This window comes from Montipora capricornis, chromosome 6 (assembly GCF_036669925.1).
Source record: "Montipora capricornis isolate CH-2021 chromosome 6, ASM3666992v2, whole genome shotgun sequence".
In the NCBI taxonomy this organism is placed as follows: Eukaryota; Metazoa; Cnidaria; class Anthozoa; order Scleractinia; family Acroporidae; genus Montipora; species Montipora capricornis.
The window spans coordinates 62,216,278-62,241,277 of NC_090888.1; the positions used below are offsets into that span (position 1 = coordinate 62,216,278).

The 25,000-nt window shown below is 39.4% G+C and overlaps 2 protein-coding genes and 1 pseudogene across 2 annotated transcripts; 1 reads left to right on the top strand and 2 right to left on the bottom strand.

Moving 5' to 3' along the window:
* Nucleotides 1–203: 203 nt before the first annotated feature.
* On the bottom strand, nt 204–3,216 carry LOC138052805 (uncharacterized). Its single transcript, XM_068899394.1, has 2 exons — nt 2,999–3,216; nt 204–1,956 (listed from the first exon to the last, which is right to left on the bottom strand). Exon 2 carries the CDS (start codon nt 1,835–1,837, stop codon nt 1,082–1,084), a length of 756 nt encoding a protein of 251 aa, XP_068755495.1. The 5' UTR covers nt 1,838–1,956; nt 2,999–3,216; the 3' UTR covers nt 204–1,081.
* A 3,423-nt stretch (nt 3,217–6,639) lies between these two features.
* LOC138052794 (transient receptor potential cation channel subfamily A member 1-like) lies at nt 6,640–19,470 on the top strand. The gene is made up of 10 exons (XM_068899373.1): nt 6,640–7,559; nt 8,794–9,137; nt 10,353–10,632; nt 10,777–11,107; nt 12,251–12,450; nt 13,103–13,432; nt 13,904–14,795; nt 15,763–15,966; nt 16,403–16,575; nt 17,298–19,470. The coding sequence occupies exons 1-10, from the start codon at nt 7,105–7,107 to the stop codon at nt 17,614–17,616; spliced, it is 3,528 nt and encodes a 1,175-aa protein (XP_068755474.1). The 5' UTR covers nt 6,640–7,104; the 3' UTR covers nt 17,617–19,470.
* A 2,269-nt stretch (nt 19,471–21,739) lies between these two features.
* The window catches only part of LOC138054262 (transient receptor potential cation channel subfamily A member 1-like), an 8,484-nt pseudogene continuing 5,223 nt past the window's right edge, over nt 21,740–25,000 (bottom strand).

The window sequence follows — 25,000 nt, forward strand, 5'->3', positions numbered from 1 at the left end:
AAAGTCAGCTTCAGCATCTAGACTAGATAGCGAATCGTCGCTGATTTTGCATCTTGCTCGAGTGCAAATTCCGGTCCAAAAATAATCAAGGTACGACGGTTTATCGTGATTAGCAAATGTTAAATTCTTCCGTCGATTTTACTGCCATTACTGACCCTACCTGGCTTCCTTCATGTCCATCAAGTTATTAGTCATAAAAGAGCTTTTGTTTAAAAAAGAAAAAAAAAGTTTTTATTTCTTTTTAAGGTTAGTTGATCAAAAAAGTTAAGTGGCAGTCCAATCAAAAACCTAAAAAGGGCAATAGATCTGACGTAGGGACTAGCGGTTGTAAAAGACGAACCATCAAAGGTAACACATCAAAATCCTTTGTTAGATAACAAACAAAACGTGAGGCATTGTAGTATTCGCTGTCAGTTTCATTTCAATAAATATATTTTTGTCACTCCGTCAAAGTGGAATTAAAGAAAAAAAGACAATCTTTCTTTGAACCATACACTAGTTCCCCTTGCAGGATCATGGTTTCCCCTGTCCAGCGTTTTCATGAAAAAAAAAAAAGGCAGCTATAGCTAATTTCTCTATTACCATATTCATATACACTTTCCGCAAACAGCCAGATTAAGGTCTAGGTTAAATTTAAAATTCAAATGAGTCTTTCTATTATTTGTTGGTAGAAGATAGTATAACATTAACATTTGAACATTGTTTCCGGTTAGTTTGCTTTTCTATTTTTTTTTTTTTTTTGGACAATATTTTCGAAATTCAGAGTTATAAAACTTTTGGGCCGAAAAACAATTTTATTTGCTTAATCAGTAAGGCAAAATTTATGGCGTAAAAAACGAGATTAGGATATTGTCATGATATACAGATTGCGTTTGTGCCTTAACAGTGCATTTATCACAAGTTCCCTCTTTTTCTTTGGCAATGCTGGCCATTTTTTGACTTAATATTGATACCTAGGAACTACGTTTTTTTCCGCAGCTGTTTCTTTGTGTCTAAGAGAGATCCTGTTGATAACCTCATCAAAAATCAATTCACAAAAACAATTGGCGCTTACAATTATATTCCTCACGTTCTATTTTTTTTACCACTGCACTTGATGAATTGGATGGAATCTATTTTCCGGATATTTTCTGTCAGTTCCCAGGTCTTCCAATCGCCTTGCTACCATTTTTTCTAAGTCAAGGCAAGGTCGAGAAATTTTGATTTTTTTCTTCAAACTCCCTCGGCATATTTTGTTCCTCTTTCTCTTAGTTTCACCAGCTTGAGGCATTGTAGAGAGTCGATCACATGTTTTCTCCCCTTGGAACATACCGGCTCTCTCCTTACACCGCGTAAAAAGATCGCGCAATTCTTCATCACTAGAGCTAGAGAGATCAAATGCCTCGTTCAGCTGCTCTTCCTCTTCTGTTTCTTTGTACCCAAGGTTTAATTTCGCTTTGTCAAGTACGAACTCCTTCTCAGCCCTTGAAGTTGAGGCGATCATCTGCAGATTTCTTTTCAGGCTACGCTTGTTGCTAACGACTTTCATAATCCGAACTTCGCTGACACGCTGAGTAGAAGATTTGATGAACAGATCTTGCAAATTGCGGCTCGCACACCGATCTTTGTTCTCACGATTTGCATGCCTTTCATGTTTGTTTATGGAGGGTGCACTTTCGCGTATGATCCATGCATTAGGAAGTGCGGACTCAAATCTGACATCAATATCAGTACTGGCGTGTGAAAGCTGCGAGTCGAAGTTTTCGGGTCGACGAGCTAAGCCGTCTTCGAGTCTTTGCCGTCCAAACTGTTCAGTGAGACTGTCAACGCGAGTAACATCGGCTATAACTGTGGCCATGACTGACAAAGTCGATTGCGCGATATCATTGAGCCTAGCAGTTGCTTGTCTTCGTTCTCGAAATCGGTGAGCGCGGCAATCGATTCACCGCAAGAATACAAGCGGTGTATAAGAGATTCCTGATGGGAAAGCAGAAAGCAAACTTCATCATGTTTTCGTCTTGTCGATGTTACAATAACTTTATTTGCGCTTAATTCAAAAAGAGTCAGGTAATGGACAAAGGATTCGCTCCTCATTGGCTTAAGTTATTTTCTTATGACACGCGAGATAATAAACACTAATTTTCTTAAAAAAAAGACCTCTCTTCTTTAAATTTAATTTTTTGCGTGCGCGTAGCTCGGGCTTTAGCGGACAGAAGATGATATGAATAAGAGCAGTGATATAACAGGTTGTAGCTACAAGAAATTCGTTCCATTCCGTATAAAATGTTTTATTTCAGTGGCGATTGTTTGCTGCAGATTTTCTCTCTGTTGGTGAACTTATACTGACTTTACCAAAAAATCTAAGCCCGATCTGATTCTTGTCTCGCTTGCTGTCCACTGAATTCACCAACATTAACGACTTGTAGCCAAATTATGAAGTAGCAATAATCTGGTTGATTTTCCTCCACACAAATAATCTAAATTGTAATAAGGAAAACACTTAACAAGCATAGCTCGGAAGGGGTCAATATTTTAGAGCACTGTTCTACTTAAGCTGGATTTTCATGCCCGTCTCAATTGTGGTTAATAATTTTCGAGCCATTATTTGATCTGCCTGGCGCCAGTTCCCGCTGTTAGAGGAGCGCAATTTTTCTTTCCCTTGCTGTGCTGATTCTAAAACCTTCATCTTGTTAGATTTACCGCGACAAATTTTATTTAATGGGTGTCTTGTTAGAATTACCTTAGTACGTTAAAAAAAAAACTCCATAAACGATATTTGAGCGTGAATAATGGTTATTCTTCGAGATTGAATTGTTCTCCAAACAGACATTTTGATTTCAATTTACTTTCACCACGGATAGATTTCACATGTTTCCTATTCAACCTAATTATGTTTAGCATTCGTGCAAAACCTGTAAACTGGCGCGGTTGGTCTTTGTGCATGAAATCCATAAAAGCAGGTTAGGATGTTACAAGCTTTCAGATCTGTTGAAAAAAATCTTTCATGTAATGTACGTACCGTTGAAGACTCAATTATGTTCTTTAGTGAATTGACGGCCTTGCTTTTCTGATTCCTCATATAACTCAGAAATACCACATAGCGTATACCGAAATCATTAAGATGATGGCGAATGAAATATTCATGCTTCTTGTTTTATCATTATAGCGGCATGAAAATGAAGTATACCATATGGTATCTCAGGATATTACGCCGCTTATTTTTTAAAGACTGCAAGGCATGAAGTACATTGATTAGGCTATTTATTATATAGGCAAACTGGTCCGAGGTGAAAAGGAGGATTCTGATTGGTTGTGTCTGAGCGGTCCGAATTTTGCAATACGGACCGCTAAAATGGCCCGGTCACGAAGCAGCGTATGTATGTTTCCATTTTCTCGGACATAAAAAGGAAAAATGAGAGAAATGTTTTTTTTTCCATTTAGTCATATCGGAGTTCCAGTACGAATTTTACTCTTCAGGACCGTTAACAGCGAAGCAGGCGAAGAGGCAAGTATTGAAAATGAGTCGGAAGAAGATATAGAAAACGCTGACAACATAATAACAACTAGCTTGTTCGGTCCGTACTGGGAAAATATTGGTCTCGTTCCTTTTTGCGCAAGTTTATGAACCTATATATATATATATATATTTTTTTTTTTATCTATGCAGCTTAAACTGGTAATCGCTGAAGTCTCCCACCGTATTCTTAACTTGAAGTATAGAACTAAGTTATATTTTTCATTCGAGCATATCTCTCAAGAAACGCGATATATTTTGACGCTTGCCTCTTCAGCGGGGCAATGAAAAAAGGAGAAAAGCCAGGACGGTGGTGTAGGCTTCATTGAGCGCAGCGATCAGACTGGTACATGAAACCTCACTGAAACAAAAGAGGAGCACGTCCTTAGCACCCCTAAATGCTATGTCCAAAAAGCCGCGATTATTTTGGTCGGTCGCCAGAAAAAAAATCTGATCGACATACCCCAGACGTGGTTCTGAACTAGGATTAATTTTGCGCATTTCAAACAGTGGTGTTTGGAATCCTTACAAGTCTTAGAATGGGCCTTAATTAATAGTCTTAACTTATACGTGAATACTTTGGCCTTCTTACATTTACGCTTGAGTTTCTCCCAGTCGACCCGGTTAAAAGAAAGCTTAGTGGCATATTTTATTGTTTATTAGGGTTGGAAAATAATGCTAATTTCATGAGACCCTCCCAGGGGTTTTGGGAAAGAAGGGGACGCTGCTAATTTAAACTGGGGAACAGGGGAACACTGATCATGACAAAATATTTTGGGGAACAAGGCAACAAAAACAATTTAAAAAAATTTCAGGGATCAAAAAGCTGGGACCAAGTTTCAAAGGAATAGACCAATTTCGATATACTAAAATTCAGTCCTAAACAAAAGGCATCATCTCGAGGCTCTGGGGAATGAATGCAAGGTTTTGTATGACTTTATTCCCCAGAGTCTCGAGATGATACCTTTTTTTTAGGACTGAATTTTAATATATATCGAAAGTGGACTGTTTGGAGAACAAGGAAACACAATCAAATATTTAAAGCCGGGTATCAAGGTAACAAGGACCCCCCCCCCCCCCCCTTCCCTCGTTCATGGTTTAAATTAACTTTACTCCGTTGTTGTAGAGACAAGGAAACAGGCAGCACAGCGATTACTATTTAGCATTTTGTATTCTTAATGTCAACTGGTAATTTTCGGGACTTCTTGCTGCTAACGGTTTAACCACTTTGGCACCCTTTCACTTTAGTAATCGTACCGCCAGCGTACTTTCTTTCATGACTGGCAGAGTTACGGCTCCCGACAGAGGTCTTTATTCCGGTCTTTGCACTCCGATGACATTGGGACTTCTGGGGACAAGAAAGGTTGAGAATGACTTGGATGACGTAGGCGATGATGAAAACGGCAGAGAACAATATGTTTAATGAGGAAAAAAACCTCCAAGCTTTGCATGTGCATTTCGCATTGCTGTACAGTTTTTTTCGTTTTCGTTCAACAACGACGTAAACTATTTTCGAGGTTTTTTGGAAGACGAGCGCACAGCTAGAACATTCCAGTTTTCTCTTTGAACTTCCACTTCTTTCATGCTAGTATAATTCCAGTAAACTATAGTTGGGACGCCAGCAATTTACATGCCAAACAGTTTGATCACGAAACGATTAGGAACATGAATTGAGAAGCGTCTCGAGAAATTAGTGGATGTGTGATCTCTATAACTGTAAAATTATTATTATTATTATTATTATTATTATTATTATTATTAATATCTCATGGTGTTTACGCTCTGGCAGATGTTATACCGCCTTTAAACCAAAGGAGCGAGCCATAGCCAATGGCCAAAGGTCCTTTGGGTCATTCCCTCTTGTTTAATTTTCCAGAACCTTTCTTAGGATCCTTGCTGTTCCTAACACGGCTGTTTTCTGCCAGAGTCCTTTCTTGATAGCAATCCCTAGCTTCGTAAGCCATCCATCTAACCTTTTACTTACTCCTCCAAGTGCACCAACAACTATCGGTAAGACTTCCACACGTCTGATCCCCCATATATTCTTAATTTCTCTCTTTAGCTCCTTGTACTTCTCCAGCTTTTCACCTTCCTTCTCATGCACCCTGTGGTCCCACGGTGACGCAATATCCACAATGATTACCTTATTATTTTCCTTTTCAACATCAACAATGTCTGTTTTTTTTGGCTGCGATGATATGGTCGCACTGGATGGACATGTCCCACAAGATCTTAAAACTTTCGTTTTCCACAACCCTTTCTGGTTGGTGCTCATACCATTTCTCACTTCTGTCTATACCATACTTACAACAGAGTTTCCAGTGCACCAATCTGGCAATATTGTCATGCCTTCTCTTGTACTCTTTCTGCGCCAGTTTGTTACATTCACTGATAACGTGGTTTATTGTTTCACCCTTCTCCCCACACATATAGTGCAATCTGCAAAGTGGGGAATCCACTGACTTGTCAATGTTGAACTTGACATAATTCGTTCTCAGTGCCTGTTCTTGGGCTGCAAAAATAAGTGCTTTATTATTATTATTATTATTATTATTATTATTATTATTATTATTTCATTCATTCACACGATATGTTGTTAACATGGTTTGTAAACTAGGCAGCAAGCCACGACCTATGGCCTTAGGTGTCTAGTGTTCTTCTCAAGATTCTTGCATGCCGTTCACCTTATCATGTCGCCACATTTTATACTCTCTTTGCGTCAATTTCTTACATTCCGCTACAATATGACTTACGGTCTCTTCTCGTTCTGCACATAACTAACACATCGGAGACACATCCTCTTTATCAATCCTGCTTTTAATGCTATTCGTCCGTAATGCTTGGTCTTGTGCAGCGGTTAGCAGTCCTTCAGTTTCTTTTTTTAGTATTACCCTTTTTAACCACCTCCAGGATTCTGGGTCCCTTACTTGTTCTGTAGCTGTTTCAAATTGCCCATGTAATGCTTTGTTCTTGTATTTAGACATTCTCTCTTCAGACACTCCTATTCTTGTAGGCCCCTCCTCCTTATTATTATTATTATTATTATTATTATTATTATTATTATTATTATTATTATTATTATTATTATTATTATTATTATTATGAAGTTCCATTTTCAGATTATTTTCTCGAAGCCGTCGAAGTAGTTATTTCTTTAAAGGCATACATACATTGTGAGGTTTGGAGTTTGCAACACCATAAGAATGAGGCGTCACGCACAAGAAACTGCTGTTAATGATTGTTCAGGAATATGCACGGGACCATGACAGATGATACGCAAGGCGCATGCGTGATGTGTCTCTGGTGCGTGCACAGTGCGCATGTGGCTAGGTGGAAACGGTGGTCAAATCTAATCTAACACAAGCACATGTGTGTTTTAATTGACATTGTCCTGTACAGGTATTTGCTGTACTTAGTTATAAATATTTTCTGTACTTAGTTATAAAGCCGCAATGAGTATGAAGAACACAAGCACGATTTTCTTCAATGTTAATGAGTTATAGGCAATTTACTGAGCAGGAATTAACGTCCTTCTGCTGGTGGCCTTGTGTCGTCTACGTTCTGTACACGATTACTTGAATCCTATCCGGACTTACGAAACGTTACCCACGATGAGGAAAGCTCTTGGGCGACTTGGAAACGCACTCTCGCAAGAGGATCAAGCAAATGGTCAGGTTAAGCGACGTTACAATCCTTTCAGGCACCGAACAGACGAGAAAGATGTCCCTTTGGTCAATTTCGAGCCACAGTCTACTAAAGTTACAAAGCCAGGTCCATCGGTTGGTTTACCAGAAGAAAGCAGTGAAGTCGTCACATCTGTGTCTCCTCACTGCCTAAGGCTTTTTGAGGCCGTTCGAGAAGATGAAATGGATCTAGTCAAAGAGGAGCTAGCTTCCTTAACAGATAAAAGCCAAATTGATCGACTTTCCGGACACGGTTTTGCATTGATTCACGTTGCTGCGCGATACAATTTTGGCAGGATCGTTGACGCTCTTTTAGATCAGGGAGCAGAAATTAACATAGGGACGAGAGAATATCGGTGGACCCCTCTTCATCTTGCCTGCAGGTGTGTACAGAATTTCGAGCGTGTAGTTATCTTACTTTATTTTATCCCAGCAATTCTCAGGAGCAAATCAATGATTTGGTGACGATGGAATTTACGAAATTTGCCGCAAAGCAGACTTTTGTAGAAGAAATTAACAATTGCTTTCTTTGCGTTTTAGATTGCAGGGCTTTCGATTATTATATGAAAAAAAAGACAAAAAAATTTAATACGGTTATTATCGAAACCATGGAACGAGTATTTTTCCTATCCACATTTTTTGTTGCCCATTTATTCGCGTTCGCATTTATTAACGCAGTGGAAAAAACGCCTGTAAGGATTTGCTAGATTTGGCTTATCATGCGTTTTACAATTTTTTCATCGAACATTGGAACTTAACTGACAACGAGGCCCCATTCCGTTTTTCTTGACTGTGATTTCGTGAATTTTACATTAATTTCCTGCTGTGTCAATTTGAACATTGAGGAACTTTGTCAACATCAAAGTCTGACGTGCCCTTACCCATACTAAGTAATAATTATTCCTTAGTATTATATGGCAAGCAATTCTCAGGGTAAATGGAGTGCTCTGATTGGTTAATTTTCGGTCCGGATTTTATAGCACCGACCATTCATTACCATGGAAACAATCCGTTTCCGTATTTTTTCTCTCTCCCGGGAAAATTCAAGTTTAGCGAAGCACAAAAGGCTTTAAAAAAAGATAATTTGATTTTTCAATCACGACAGTACAATTATTGCTAGCGGAATTCAGTTTTACATGTAAAAGGTTACCGTTCAAGGTTCTCGTTCAAAGAAACGATGCAATAACAAACAACTTACTAACCAGACTTTCTGGGGCCGTACTAGGGAATATTGGCCCTCGGTTGTTTTTGTACGGACCTCGCTGCGCTTGGTTCGTACTGCCACGACCTCGGGCCAATATTCCCCAGTATACGGCCCTCACGCTAGGTTAGTAAGAGGTTATTTGTATTCTGTTTGAATGCAATTAGTTTTACTCTTAATTCTCATATTCATGATTCTTTTGTTTTTTTTCTTTTTTTAACTTTTTTGTTTTACTTGGATATGAATATGTTTGACCCTTACAGCACTAATTGATCTTAATTCATAGGACATAGGGTGCCACTCAATGCAAGATTAATTTACGGCACTCGATCAAAGTTGACCTTTTGCCCAAAATTCAACTGTCATGTGAGATTTAATCCATCATTTCAAAACTTTTATATATTGCTCTCTTTTAGGTTCAATTGCCTATCTACAGTTGTAGATGTTCTTTTACCTCGTGGGGCTGATCCACGCCTTAGGGGTAAAAACGGAAGCATGTCAATACACCTTGCGGCCCGTAAAGGAAATGAAGAGATTATCAAAGTTCTTTTAGATCAGCCAACAGTTCAAGTTGACGCTAAAGACGGCTCTGGAAAAACGGCGCTGCATCTGGCCTGCAGCGAAGGCCACGTAAAAATTTGCCAAATCCTGCTTAACTATGGAGCCGACATCACAACGGTTTCCGAAGAAAAGATGACACCCATCCTCTGTGCCATTCAGAATTGTCACACAGAAATCGCGAGAATGATTTTGAATCGAGGTTGGATATGGTTTGTCTGATCTAATGCACAAATATAGATAAACTAGTTTTAAGTGTTAGTATTACGTACAGAAGCCCAATGTGAGACACGTCAAACGACAAATTTATTTTGCTTCAGACTACACAAAAGAAGTTTATTTCTTGCTAGGTAACAGTTTTCGATGCAAAGCAAGGATGTTCTGAGCCGCCAATATTTTGGGACCTTCGGAGCAACTTCCCTCACTTGCTTCTGCTCCTCCAGGATTAGGATCATAATCCACTTTAATGTCATAAGCCTATGATTTGGAGCATACTTCTTCCCTACTAGTTCCATGTCTAGGATTTCAAGTAACATTTCTCGATTGAGTTTGTTCGTTATTTATTTGTTCGAGCAGGTTGAAGTATTGACGATTATACAGGTGGCCCGTGTTGCTCGAAGCATGTTTAGCACCAGCCAGCTTTAAATACCATGGAAACCTATAGGTTTTGACACCTCTTAACCAACGGTTAGCGCTAACCAAGCCTTCCAGCAACCGGCCCCTGATGTGGACCTACTATACTCACCCACCCATCCACTAACGAAGGACAGCCACAACAACGGGAACTTCATCCCCTACTCTTCTCGAATAGTGTGCGGGTTCTTTAACGTCCCACAGGGAACTTGTGAACATCAAAGATAATTGTGCGACGGGGTGTTTCGGTTTATAGTCTTTATCCGTGTAGACTTGAAAGTCTAACAATTTGCGGATATTAATTACAAAGGCAGCACCTTCCCCCCCAGTTATTTTAAGACCATGAGTGTTGGTCCGGCCGGAGTCGAACTCACGACCTCCCACATGGGAGCCCGGTGCTCAACCAACTGAGCCACCGGTGCGCGGTTGCTTAGTCAATGCCCAACTTCAAAGGATAACAATTTAGTATTCGGAGGGCTTATGATCCGACAAAAAGCCAAACATAAATTTGAAAAATAACCAAGATATTTCATTCGTGGCTTGACGTTGTCATAGAAAATGAAGACCCCCCCCCCTCCCCTACAAGAATCTATCCAAGTTGCTTGTTACATGATCTTTTAGAAAGGCTCACTGAGTCTCAAACCCGCCAAGGGGTCTCGACTCCTCTCTTGTGGATGTAACTGGATTTGAGATTTGAAAATCTACTTACAAAAAGGGGTAAAAAGAATTTGTGCGTTTCAGGAATGCTGATGGAGTAATTTTCAAATATTTTTTTGTTAACCAGCCTCTGAAAGAGATGCTAATACCAACAAGGAAGAAATCTTGAGAGACGAAGATTTGCACAGTAATACAGCCCTGCATTTGGCGGTATTGAACCTGAATGATGTGAAGACTGTGGAACTTTGTCTTGATAGTGGAGCTGACGTGAACATCTTAACTTCTAACTCGGTCACACCTCTTCATCTGGCGGCTTCCAAAGGAAACATTGAGGTAGCAGATTTTCTGATATCACGAGGAGCCAATGTACACATAAAAGACGGGGACTCCAAAACACCCCTTCACATGTGAGTTAGCTGCTACTCGTATAGATTTCCCTGACTGATGCCAACCTCGTCTCATGTAATGACCTCTGGTCTAAACTTTATCTGCCTGAGACCTACATTACTAATTATTCGATGTTTGTCATCGCATTTTTTTTTTTTCGACAGGGCCGCCATATTTAACCAGACGCGACTGATTGAATTTCTCTTGGAAAGAGAAGCCAAACTGGATGTACGAGACAGTGAAGGTCGTACTCCATTTTTAAATGCGGTTGCCGCTGGCCAAGTTGAGTCGGCCCGTCTTCTCCTCAACCATGGAGCGGACATCAGTGCTACCGACCTCCTTATGAAAACCTGCGTTCACATTGCCGTGGAATATGAACATTTTAACACTTTGGATATGCTTTTGGACAGGCGCTCGGGTGTAAACAATTTAAGCAAAGGAGATGTATTTGACAGAGTACCCATTCACTATGCGGCGACGACGAAAGATATTAAGGTATTTGAGGTTAAATGGTGATAACCTACTTGTCTCTCCATGGGCTTTAAAGACGTCAGTCTTGTCTTGAAGTTAGTGTTATCCTTATTATGGACATTTAAGTCTTCGAGGGTCAAACAAGGTTCTTTGGAAGCATTTTCAAAGGAAGACTATTTATTACAAATATATATATATATATTTTTTTTTCATTCGATATAATAATATAATAATATAATTTCATTCGATATAATTAATCAGTTGATTAACAGGATGGGTTTCATTTCTTCATTCTACGGGGTATATATATATTTAGTAAAATCCAACTAGTGGTCTATTATCAATGCTGCGTTCTGATTGGTTGAGCTACTAGTAGGCTATTTGTTATAGCCCACTAGTAGCGAAAAGCGCCGGCTTTGAAAACCAAAACAACAATTAAAGTATAGCTTTAACTAGCGAAAGATGTTTTGTCTCGATATTTTTTTGACCAACTAGTTGGATTTTACTAAAACAATTATTCCTCTCGCCCTCATGGCCTCTGAGTCAATAGCCCATTCGGCCTTCGGCCTCATGGGCTATTGACTCAGAGCCCATTCGGGCTCGAGGAATAATTGTTAAATATATATATATATATACAGTGAAAGAGATGGTTTATGTTGATGTCAAAATAATATCAACTTTAATAAGACATAAAAAAGGAAAACACGTTAGGGAAATCCGTCCAATCGGGGCTCGAAAAGCGCCAACATCACAAAACGCAAAAATGGAAAAGCTCACGCAATATTCTGCTGCCGCGATAAAAATGTGACGCAATAAAAAATGACCAAATGCCAAGAAAAGTCACGCACTTTGATGATTTCGTCACACTTGTGCGCGAAAATTAATTTATGTATAAGCTTTAAAAAGAGAATTGTAATTAGACCAACTGTATTTTGATTAGTGTAATTGTATTTTAAGTTATTGTAAGTAGTGCAAGTATAAGTAGTGTAAAGTGTAGTGTAAGTAGCGAGTATAGTATAGAAATAAATGAATGAATTAATTTTAAAAAAAGTCACGCACTGCTCTACGCACTACGTCACGAAATTCAAATACGTTACCCTTGGTGAATAAAACATAGTATCATCTATGTTTTTCGCTTCATCAAACTATTATTGTTTGAATTCTTAGATTTTAGAGCTGGTGTTATCTAAACAGAAAAGACACGGTATTTTTTTCCAAGATGAGCATCATAAAACACCTCTGCACCTTGCGGCCGAAATGGGCTCATCTAAACATGTTGAGGCATTGGCAAAACACACGAGAAAAATGAACGCAAGGGACGAAAAAGGAAGAACGCCTTTGCATAGCGCTGCAAGAAAAGGGCAAAGGTAAGAATAAGTCTTTTGAGAGGAAATGAACTTTATTTAAGTGTCTAGTCCTTCTAGCGCTGGGGCACTAATTGGGGACACTGTAAACTGAAATTAAATAAACAACGCAAATCAAGTCAAACGCTGGTTTTTGAGGAAAGGGGAAACTGGAGTACTCGGGAAGACCTCTCGAGTCTGGGAATCGAACCTGGGCCACATTGGTGGGAAGCGAGTACTCTCACCATTGCGCCATCCCTTCACCCCAACCTTTGTTGAAATGCTATGTTTTTTGCTCTGTCTTGCCGCATCATATGATTATACCGTTTCAGTTCTAACTTCACATGCATGGAACTGGTTGCAAAGGCTTGTGACACAGTGAGTCATAAAAAAAGGCAAACGCTGTCTTCGTGATTCCGACCGTCCAACTCTTCCCTCCCTCCTCATAGTCTTGTACAGTTGCTGGCGGTCCAAGACCATGTTCAACAGTTGGACGGTGAACAACCCTTAAGGAAGAAGGACAGTATTTTGTAGCTCAAATTTGGCTTCATCTGAAACCGTTTCTGTCCTCAGGTCTGATTTCACATGTTGTGCGTGGTTATTAACCTTTTATTGTAATATGCCTCCAATTGAACTAAAACACAAGCTGAATAATGTTATGTATGTTTTTTCAAAGGAAATCGTGCCTCGCACTTCTCACAATCGGAGCAGACGTTAACAGTAGAGACAATAACCATCGAACGCCTCTCATGTGGGCCGCTAACAATAACCAGCTTAAGTGTGTCGAGGTTCTGCTGGAATTCAAGGCATCTCCTGACCTACAGGATGCTCACGGCAACTCTGCTCTGCTCTTAGCTTGCGCCCAAGGTCACGGAGCCATTGTCAACCTACTTATGGACCATGGTGCAAGTTTGACCCTCAACAACAACCAAGACTTCGATTGCTTAGAACTAGCAGCCAAAGCAGGGTCTAGCAATGTTGCCATGGCAATCGTCAAGCACAAAAGGTGAAAAAGTGTGGGCAATACATCTCATTTTTAAGTTACACGTAATGCATTCTTTAAATCTGACGAAAGTAGCTTTCAAGTTTTACAAAGAGCAAACGTGCTATTCGTCCTGGGGTGTGGGGTTTGAGCAGGGGTCATGAGAACACTAGCCTCCCAATTAATCATTGGAGTTTCTTGGTTTCATTTCCAGACATAATATCGTTTGAGAGTTGCTTTTGTTGGGTCCCAGTTACTCTTCTCCGTTGGAGAATTCTTCAGATACTCCGTTTTCGCCCTCTCATTAAAATAAAACAAGATTTGATTTACAGGCCTATATGACACTTGCTTTTGTAATTCTAGTTGTACCCATGAAAGTGCACTCATTGCACCCAAAAAAAACATTGTTTTTACCCGGATAATTTTATTATCCGCTCCAGCTAAAGTCACTTCTACGATTTGAAATTTTTTCTGGTATTTTGCTTTTCCCTCCAGGTGGATAGAGCTTGAAAACTACAAAACATCAAACGGTCAAACGGCGATTTCACTCTTGATAGAAAACTTCCCAGAAGCAGCTGAAGTCGTTCTGAATCAATGCGTGCATCACTCAGAACATCTGAACCCAAGTGATCCAGAATACGCTGTAACTTACAACTTTAAGTATTTGGATCAGGACCCAGCCACGAATTCGCCCGAAGGAAGATTCTCTGCAGTTAAAACGATGATCAAGTACCAGCGCGAACGTCTCCTTCTCCATCCACTCACTTTAAAGCTCAATGAACGCAAGTGGGTCACTCTGGGAAGAGCTGTGTTCATGATCGACTTTATGACGTATCTAATGCTGATGATATTCTTCACAATCTTCATAGTCGATGAGAGGAGTATCCAAAACTTCCGACCGGCCAATAATAGTGACGGTGGTATTCCAAAACAAAGGTTGAGACCCTCCGACATTTACAAGCTCGAGACAGCCTTCGCAGAGATAGTTCCACCATTGATCTTGTTATTTTCTATAATCCACATCTGCAAAGAATTTTTGCAGATCTACGTGCAGCGTTGTAGCTATTTTAAGGACTTTTCTAATTATCTGGACTGGATTCTCTACGGTAGTACATTGGTGTTCATGGTACCGTACGTCATGTCGCCTGCACGCCTCGATGAATGGTTGGAAAATATGAAAGATCCTCGCACGTTATGGTTCGCTGGAATTTTGGCAATCTTTGTGTGCTACACTAATATGATGCTGTTTCTCCGGAGATATCGTTTGTTCGGGACTTATATTTCAATGTACGTTGAAGTAACCCAAACCGTCGTTCAAGTTATGGGCGTTTTCATCTTCTTGGTCTTGGGATTTGCATTAGTCTTCTATATCCTCTTTAAAGAGCAGGTAAGGAATGTACATTTGGGAGCTTCTGTTAAATTAATAGGTGGAATTACAACAGGCTCCTTCTCTGTAAAGCCTTTGTTTTTCAAGAAACCCAATCAACGCCCGAAGGAGTTATATAATGAAAACTGAAATCTGACTGACTTCCTTTCACGATCAGCGAGCTTTTCGGTTGCCAATTTCTTCGAAACCAACTCAAGTCACGATATTATTTTCATGAATCATCAATGTATTCCTTAGCAACCTAGGAGAATTTAAGGTGCTGAATCCTTACAATTCCACTAATTACGTCAGGTTTGTCCAAGCCAGTGTGCTGCCATGCGGTGTAACAAACTCGATCATTTTGAACTTTAATGATGCAGACCACGAGGAGGAAAATCACAGGCGGCCTAGGCTCGGAGGGTAAAAATTTTAAGGATTTGTATGGAATCCCGATATAAAACACTCAGAAAGATATTTACACGCAGAAGTTCTCAATAAAAGCAGTACTTTATTGTCCTTGTGACGTTCTTGCTTTCTGTGCGGTTATTTGCCTGATTTAACCCGATTTAAGCAACTTCTCAGCTTCCCGGGTTGTCACTCGTACATAAATAAAGGAAGGCTGGAAAGTAATTTCTAGCTTACCTCACATCTCGCCGATAACATCACACTTCTCCGTCATCAGGCACACTAATACTCCGGCGACGGCCACACGGATAAATTTACTTCTCTTTGACCAAGTCTCCAGGTCTGAGAAACACTGAGAAACACTCTTTCACTCTTGTGAAAGGTGGGCTGTAAATGAATTATATTGCGTTAACTGCCTTCCTGTAGGTTTATGCATTCTCTGTGTAAAAATGATAACATTCCTATGTGGGGAAAGCCCCGTTGCCGCATAACAAAGGAAATTGCTATCCACCTTACACGGATCATTACTTAATTATACAACAATGATTAACGATTGATTTACTGGTTGCTTTACCTACTGCAGATTGGATTCCACACAGTGCACCACTCCTTGTTGCGTGTGTTGGTGATGATGATTGGAGAGCTGGACTATGGAGCGATCTTCATAGATTCAATCAATGAAAGAAACCAACAAAACCAGAACCTCTTAAACCCATTTCCACCTGTGGCGTTTTTATTTCTTTACACCTGTCTGATTTCGCTGTCAGTGGCGCTCATGAACCTTTTGGTAAGGAAATTATAGCGGTTTCATTTTCTTTCATAACGTAACTGTGGAGAAGAAGAGGAAAGGCCTCAGTCTGTTGTTACTGTTTCCAAATTGATTGACTGATGATTGATTGTAAAAGTGTAAACTATAAAAAGATATTTCATCTATTGAGGTAGTGTCCTCGTCATTCAAGTACAACAGCAGCAAAACCCAAGCATGTAAATCAAATCGAAAGGCTTGCCTATTAGGCCAGTTTCGTATTCAAACGGTCGGACTGGATCTAGCATGAAATGGAGGCTAATGCGGGCAAAGTAATTTGCATTTGAAAAGATTTGTCCGCATTAGCCTCCATTTCATGCTAGATCAAGTCTAGCCGTGAGAAATCGAAAATGGCCTGTTGATTTCCCATAACATCAACAAATTAGTCCTGCTAATCATCGGACTTTGTTTCTTGAAGGTTGGCTTGGCTGTCGGCGATACGGAGACCATGAAAAAATGTGCCACTATCAAAAGACTTGAAATGCAGCTTCAATATCAATTTGAGATAGAAGAAGGTTATCCTAATTTTCTAACCCGAAGGGCTTACGAAACAGTTTATGTTGAAAAACCCAACAACTTGAGGAACAACAGGTATGCGCACTTATGGATAAAAACAACATCGAAAACACGGCTAGATCAGGATCAGTGTGTCTGTGCGTGTCTCGCTAACTAAGGCCCGTTCCAAACGCCGCTCCAGTCGTGTGCCGAACCTAACTCAATAGAGTTCGACCAAGAGAAAATATAGGGGGAAGAGAGGACATCCCCCATAATACACTTTCCCAAATATGTCTCAAGTTTTTTTCTTTTGATCAACTCCCACGCTGTACAGATCCCAAGGGGATTAGGCAAAAGCCAATCACCGATCATATGTGTGGAATTTTGACAGTTATGCTTCAATAGTTTATGAAGTCTGAGAGATTTTCAGGCCTATCCTTGCGTGAGCATCCCATTACTTTTGCCATTGTCTTTCATCTCATTAGCACACACAATGGCTTTACTTCATGTTCACTGGTCTGTTCAATATCGGGAGAAAATACTTCTTATAGGCGGTTTTCAATTGGTCATGGATCTAGCGCATGGACGTCTATATTATATGCGACCTGCATGGCGGACACAAATCTGCAAACGTAAACGTCGATAACTGAGTTTTGTATTTATTATATTGATATGACAAAATGTGATATCCTTTGCAGCATTTGAATCAGTAGAAGAAAATCGTTTGGTGAAAAAACAAAAAAACAAAAATGGTCTAGTCATCCGCAAGAAAAGTTGCTTTCAAGCATTTTTTTCTTCTCGGTTTGTCTTATTTACAGATTGATAGAATGGCTACAGGAAAGATTTTCCGAAACAAGCCCAGCGCCAGTTCAAGATAGCGAACCATCCGAACTCAATGAACTCAAAGCCGAGACGACAAAGAACACGAAGAGAATAAAGTCGATGATGACCATGTTAGAAGCCCAGAGCAAGCTACTCAGGACTCTCGCAAAAACAATTGATCCCAAATTCGAACTCCTGAATGATGCAGGGGACATATCGAGAGTTGACAACACTGATGGAGTTTTGGAAAAATCACTTGAAGCAGGAAAAGGATTCGGTAGCTTTGGAAGTGCTATCACTGAACCAAACATATAGTGTTGAAGTACCGACTATTTTCTAACCAATTTTAGTGAAGACAATGTCAACTGAGCGATCGATGCCTGTCAAAGTTACTGCCTGACAGACCAACAGAGGGAAAGGCAAAATGAAAAACAATGATTCTTTTTACCGAAGCTGGTGGCCCGGTTTGCTACAGCCCTGCCTGTAATCTTCAATAGCCAATAGCTTTAAAGTTTTTTGTCAAACGTGGATGAGGGGGGAGGGGGGGGGGGTGGTGGTGGGAGGGGGTAGTTGGTGGTGTTACCAATATTATCAAAAATTGTGGTCTAAATAACCGTGCACCCAAGTGAAACAAAGTATTTTTACCTAAATGAAGAAAATCCCCGCACTGTTTCCCATACAATGAGTTTGTTGTTTTGTTCATATAAGATGTCACAAAATGTTACATATTGCAGAATTTAAGTGAATGGCGTTTGGCATTAAGGGCGCGTTCGATTGACCGTATTTCAGAATATGAATATATGGAATAGAAGTTAGAAATCCTTCGTTTTTGTGGAGATTCATATTAATATTGTCAAACATCTGCTAAAATGCTATTTTAAACATAGCTTTATTATCTGTGTTGCTGCAAAACGCCACACATAGTGTTTTAAATCATCACTCCACGTATTCTTATTCCGGAATAGGGTCAATCGAACGCGCCTTAAGTGTAAAGCTTGGATTCGATATTTCTGATATCACAGCATAAAACAACTTTATAGCTTTCAAAACGGAAAAAACAGTCGGGAAACAAACTTTAAAAGGCTTAAAGAGAGGGTAAGTTGTCCGTAACGAGTTATAAACGTTGATTTGCATTCCATTTTATTTTCACAAATATTGAAGTGTTGAGAATGCGCGTGCGTAAGCTATTTCTTCAGCAATAAGAGCACAAAAAGAATCAATGAATTATGGATGTACATGTCTTGCACGTGGTTTCGTGCCTTTAAATCATCACTCCACGTATTCTTATTCCGGAATAGGGTCAATCGAACGCGCCTTAAGTGTAAAGCTTGGATTCGATATTCGACATTCTGGATGAGGGTTCATGAAGGGAGATGCTATTGATTTCCGATAGCGAGAGCAAGTGGACATCCTTTTGTCTCGAGTTTGTTTGTGAGCGTTACCACATCGCAAGAGCTCTACGGCCCATGGCCTCTGCTCATTGACAAAATCAATTCGAAAGCCGTCACCTGTTTTAATTTTACAACATCTGTTAGAGCAGTTTTCATACCATGATACTCTTCAGAGAGAGTTAAGATCACGTATATATTAAGTAATGTGCAAGAGCATCAGTTAGTCCACCCAGTTGATAACATGTTGTGGTTTTAAAACATATACATTTCTACATACATAAAAAAAGGTCTAACTTCAATAGAATGTGTAATTTTAGCTGTTGTTTACGCGGTCAAGCGAACATATTTGTTTAATTTACAGCCGCCCAAAAGATATTCCGCAAATATTGTAAGCAAAAACAAATTTGCGCTAAGGCTATTAATTAAATCGTTAAGGTTTCAACTTAAGCTATCTCCATTATTGGGAGGAACTACCCAAGAAACCAGACTGTACCGTCCAGATTTACACCTAGTGATGTTAAAGGGACTGTTCAAATGGCTTCGAGAGCGAACAAGAAATGTTGAATCAATGTTAGAATCGGTTTAATTCTAATTCAGCAAGCTTTCAGTAGTTTTCACCCTCTCAACAAATGCGGTGTGACCGAAAACCAATCAAAAGCAACGTCCATGCATGCCTAGCTTGTCAGTTCCTTTCCTTTGTGCAAGTCATTTAAGGTTCATTAATAATGCATATTTGTATCATAATAAGGTTCACAATAATAAGGTTCATAATAATGCATATTTGTATCCCGAAAATATGAATAAAGTGTTTTGTTTTGTATTCATTTATTGTATTCGTAGTACTCTGAGGACGCAAAACAAGGACCACGTGCTCAGTTGGATACAAATTAACTTCTTTCTTGGACCTATTGGTGAGGATCTGGTAATGGTCCGTAAAGTGCACAGAAAGACAACTTCCTCCTAGCACTGGGCCTTAAAGGCCGGTTGAGATAAGATTTCCGTCCTAGAAGCTCGATATAGCTTTTGTCATGGTAAAGTTGCAGTTAATAAAAAAAAGGTTCATGTTTAAATCAGATGCGATTTCAATGTAATTTTACTGCGATTTGTCGTCGTGATATCACAAGTATCGAACTTGGTTGAAAATTGATGCAACTTTACAGCACAAAAAATTGCATTAAATTGCCGTCGGTGATCGGTCTATTTTTCCAGCAAACAAACAACGCGATCTTCGGGGACAACCTTTTCGCCCTGAGTTCTTTAGGACAACCACAACTGTTATGAAACGTAACCACACCGTCTTTTTATGGCCCTGGACTTCTCAGGACAACCCCTGTGAATGATATCGTCTTTCATATAGAGCAAAACGTAAGTCACATTGCATTGGCGCTTAGGTCACAAAAAAAAAAAAACATTTAATACCACATTCATGCATAGTCTTAGACTAGTTAAAAGATTATTCCAGCCTTTTAAAACAAGCCCTAAAAAATAAATAAGTGAAAACACACTTTCTCAAGGGAAAAAATTACTGCCCCCTAATGCAGTAAGTTTCGCGAGACAAGGTAATTTCTAATTTAGTTTACATATTGCAGGTGAAATCCGTTCTCAGATTGAATCCGTTTTAACCTAGGTTAAATTCGTGATCCTCGTTTCACCGTAGGTTGAATTAAGCAGTAACCCAGCTTAAACCCCCTCTCAAAAGGGTACTTTTTATAACTTCTCTCCTCAAAAATGTCAACACATGTCAACACATCTTCTTGATCTTTGGTCTCATCTTATTTGTTTCTGTATTCACAAAGTAGGCAGCTTTAGCAACGAAAACGGCGACGGCAACGAGAACGTCACAAATTTGCATATTTAGTGGGCAAAAACAATAGCTTTGCATGCCCTGCACGTGCGTTTTTCATTTTTGTCCATTTCTTTGCCGTCGTCAGCAAAGCAGCAACATGAAATTACCAAGTTTGAAGTGTTATGGAGAACGTCAGCACCTGAAGATAAATTTTCATTTTTCTCCACTAAATTAAGCGCCGCTCGTAACGGTTTCATTCCTGAGGGACTGAAACACCTTTGTCATATTAAAAGGCTTGGAATAGTCGCGAAGTGATCGCAATAACGTGAATTTATGTTTTTACATGACGTTCTTGTTGCCGTTCCCGTCGTCGTTGCTAAAGCTCCCTAATAATTCAGTCTCAGAGGTATAACATAGTAAGGGAACAAACAACAGTACTATGCACTTATCGGCACCCGAACTCGCACCCTCCAGGGTCCGGTTGTTCAAAAGCCGATTAACGCTACTCCCAGATTAAAAATTAACCAAGAAGTTTATTTCTCTACTCTCCCAAATGCTGTTCAACGCTGATATTCGGCGAGGAAGTCAATCTTGAAAAACAAAAATAAGCAAAAGAAACTTTCTCCAAAAAGGTGAAAACATGAAACCAAAGTCTACGCTAATCCTAGATTAAGGTAATCGGTTTTCGAACAACTGGGCCCAGATCTGTTGTATAGCGTCTTCACCACTTCACTACAACGACGAACATGCTCAACCCAATACAGTTCTTTTCGTTATGTACTTTTCAAGGATTAATTAATCAATTAATATCTATGTATAATAACCAAAACTAATCCTAACCTGACCCTAATTTTTCTCTAGGCTTAATTTAGGCTCCAAATAGTTTCTTCAATCCATCTGAGTGCGTATTCAACCTACTAAAATGAGGATCACCAATTTAACCTATTGTAGGTTAGAACGGATTCAACCTGAAAACGGATTTTACCGGCAACATATATACCTTAATTTATTGCTAAATCTCGCTCTTATCTTGTATCCTTAAGGTTGCTGGCCATTTATTATCCTATTTGACTTATTGTTGTGCACTAGCTGCCTCCTCCTGCTCTAACCCAAAGTTACCTTTTGCAGACTTCGTACTTAGTCAGGCCTCTCTAATCAGATGGTCGTTGGAAGACTTTTCAAATAAGTTTCGAGCTTCATTTCCTTATCATGCACAGTTTCTAATATTTACTTAACAACTCCAGTTTTATTTTCAGTTGTATACAATCAATCAATCATTCTTTATTTCAACACGTAACCTGAAAAAGGCTCGTTACAAAAATGTACGTGCACAATATATAAGTTAAATGTAAGCTAAGTAAGTAAAAACCAGAATTAAATGCCTATTCTATTTACAACTTAAACAATCTAGCTAGCACGCACATTGCAGTGACACCCATTCAATGAGCTTGCTAACAAAATTCTTTAGATCGATCAGAGGCCTCCCTAACATCACAAGGCATTTGGTTCCAGAGTCTCGGCATGTTCTTCAAGGCAGTATTAGGGGCCGGTTGATTAAGTCTGCTACCAATTCCTCGAAGATTATAGGCACAGTTTTTTACGCTTATCATATTACCTTTACAATCAGAATAACCTTTAAGCACAAGTGTGAGAGCTTGAACTAGGCGCCCATGCATAAGGGTATTTAAGATATGCTGTAACGGTCCTCGAAAATGATAGACTAGCTTGGGTAGCTGAAAAAGTGTTGTTAGTACATAATATATTTAATATTTTCTAACTTATCTGATAAGGTCTGATTAATTCCGATGAGGAGTAGACTACAATAACCGAAATGTGGAAGAATATATTCCTTACAAAGTTAAGTGCAGTTTGACTATCAATGAAATTCCTAATTCTGCGGAGGGCTTGTATCTTCGAATGGACTTCACTAAAAACCAATTTAATTTTTGAGAAAGGTAAGCTTGTTATCAATCGTAACTCCCAGCAATTTAAGTTCATTTCTAATCTTTTTATTAGTTGACTTTAAGGCAAGCTCATAGTTACAAATGGAAAAACAGGAAAGGAAAGGAACTTTATTTAGGTGCCTAGTCGTTCTACGCGCTGGAGCACTACTTGGGGCTACTGTAAACTGAACTTAACAATGAACGCAAATCAACTCAAAGATTTGCCAAGAATCATAGCCTGCGACTTAGGGGGTATTTACATGAGACCGGGAAGAACTCAGACCGGCATGAGTTCGTATCGGCCTCCATACATTTAATTTCTTCCTATGAGTTTACATGACACCGACCTGGCAACGAACTTAAGCCGGTATGACTTACTCTCGGTTGCTGGACCGAGACCAGAAATTCTCGTACCGGTTTGAGTTCGTACCGTGACTGACAACAAATCTCAGACCGGGTCGAGAAGTTTCAAGGCAGCATGCTTTTGGGTCAGCCATATATTTACTAGACAAAACATATCATTTCGTCCCGAAACCAGGCACCAAGCATTTCGTATACCAGTTTCATGAAAACGGCGGCAAAAATGTCGGTCATACCGATCTCACTTCGTCTCAGTCTCATGTAAATACCCCCTTAGTAGCATTGATGGTGAGGTTGTTATCATCAAGCCATTGTTCTAGTCGCGATAGGTCACTAATGATGTAGAATTCCAAGGTCGTAGGTGAGTTACTACTGCCAGCATGGTTGTGTCATCTGCATACAGCCTCAGTTCCATAATTTTAGTTAAGCGAGTCATATCATTAATATAAATATCAAAGAAGTGAGTGGTCCCAAAAGAGACCGATGTACGTGTGATTAAAAAATAATAATAAATAAATAAATATATATAAATCTCTGAAGCATGGCAAACATATAGATCCGACATAGATATAATTGCTCGAGCACCAAACAATTGATAACTTCAAAAGAAATTTTAATTAACTCAACGTACTGACTTGCAAGCTGACGAAGAATCTTCGCTCGATTTGAAATAAGCTGTGTCACCATGCAAAGCTGAAATGAATTTCTCTTTTAAAGAGAATTTATTTTCGCCAATTGAAGCAGGCATTAATAATATCGACAAAACATATCACTTCAAGTCTCACTCCGACATCTTAATATATCAGTGTTGTTTTGTTGGAATCAAACACGGGTGCCATTGTCCAAGGAAATATCTCCGGTTTTGGAAGACCTCGCCGCACCGTCAGGCTCTTCAATGTCCTTTTCTTGGAACACGGATTCTCCTCCTAAACCACCATCAGAGCTTTCAACACTCTCTTTACCTGCTGTACTATGCGGCATCTGAAAATTATGACCCAGTTTTACCGCGAGTGTCTTAATTAACTTGTCTTGTTCCTCTAAAATCGCAGTCATTGACTTCATTCTCTTTCTGTTCTTCGTCATCTCGGCTTTTATTTCACTGAGGGCAGAAAGTTCACTGCCATTAACCGGTGATGGGTTCTCTTCAGCATATCTTGCCTGTAGCCACTGCATCACTCTGAAGAATAAAGAAGTACGATATTATAGAAATACTTTAGACTTGACATACAAACATACATAAACTTGGCATACAGCGATTCGGGAAGAGTTAAAGCAAAATTAAAACGTTTCCAAAACCAGTTGAACACGACATTTGAGTTATTCAGGATGGATACGGACATCCCGATAACATTTAGATAAATTCTATGTTTCTCTTAAGTAAAATCAACTACATACCTGTGGAAACTGTCAAGCTTTGCCTCGTTAGGTTTTTCAACGTATTCTATTTGGTAAGCTCTGCGGGTTATAAAATTGGGATAAGCTTCTTCTATCTCGAATTGATATTGGAGCTGTATTTCCATTCTATTGATAGTAGCATACTTCTGGATTGTCTCGATATCACCGACAGCAAGACCAACCTGTAAAGAAACAAGACACTGTGACGAATCGACATAAAGCGGATAATTAAAATCGACTAATTTTATCAGATCAAGAGGTGCCTAAGACCACTTTAGTTAAACACTGAACTACGTGCTGGTTGTGCACAGAGTGGGACGCAAGGTCATCAACTTCTTGACTGACAATTGCTTTCAGCTAACTCTTCAGGGTGCCACTATGGTATTCGATAACAATAACGTACTCTGGAACACGCCGTAAACAATCACTATCATTTGTTTGACGAATAATGACGATAATGATGTTGATGATGATTACCACTGACTCTCTAAGTCTACTTGAAAAATGCATGCTTTTCTTACCAACAAGTTCATTAATGCCACTGTCAGCAAAAACAAACAGATGAAGAGGAACAGAAAGCCGATAGAAGGAAATGGATTTAGAGGATTCTGGTGATCTCTGCTATTTTCCTCCATTGTATCTATGAAGATTGCTCCAAAGTCCAGCTCTCCAATCATCATCACCAACACACGAAGAATAGAATGGGCAACTTTGTGGAAACCAGTCTGTAGTTAAAAAATGAAAAAAGTAAACTCTTAGCGGTGTTCTAAACAAACAATGTACTGAATGAAAGAATTGTATATTTGAATAGACTTATCTGCTCA

What these genes read in the sequence shown, in the direction of transcription:
- LOC138052805 (XM_068899394.1), bottom strand. Translation starts at nt 1,837, where the DNA reads ATGGCCACAGTTATAGCCGATGTTACTCGCGTTGACAGTCTCACTGAA.
- LOC138052794 (XM_068899373.1), top strand. Translation starts at nt 7,105, where the DNA reads ATGAGGAAAGCTCTTGGGCGACTTGGAAACGCACTCTCGCAAGAGGAT. An exon ending in CGACGACGAAAGATATTAAG is followed by an intron (nt 11,108 to 12,250) that starts GTATTTGAGGTT and finishes TTGAATTCTTAG; the next exon opens with ATTTTAGAGCTGGTGTTATC. An exon ending in GCTGCAAGAAAAGGGCAAAG is followed by an intron (nt 12,451 to 13,102) that starts GTAAGAATAAGT and finishes GTTTTTTCAAAG; the next exon opens with GAAATCGTGCCTCGCACTTC.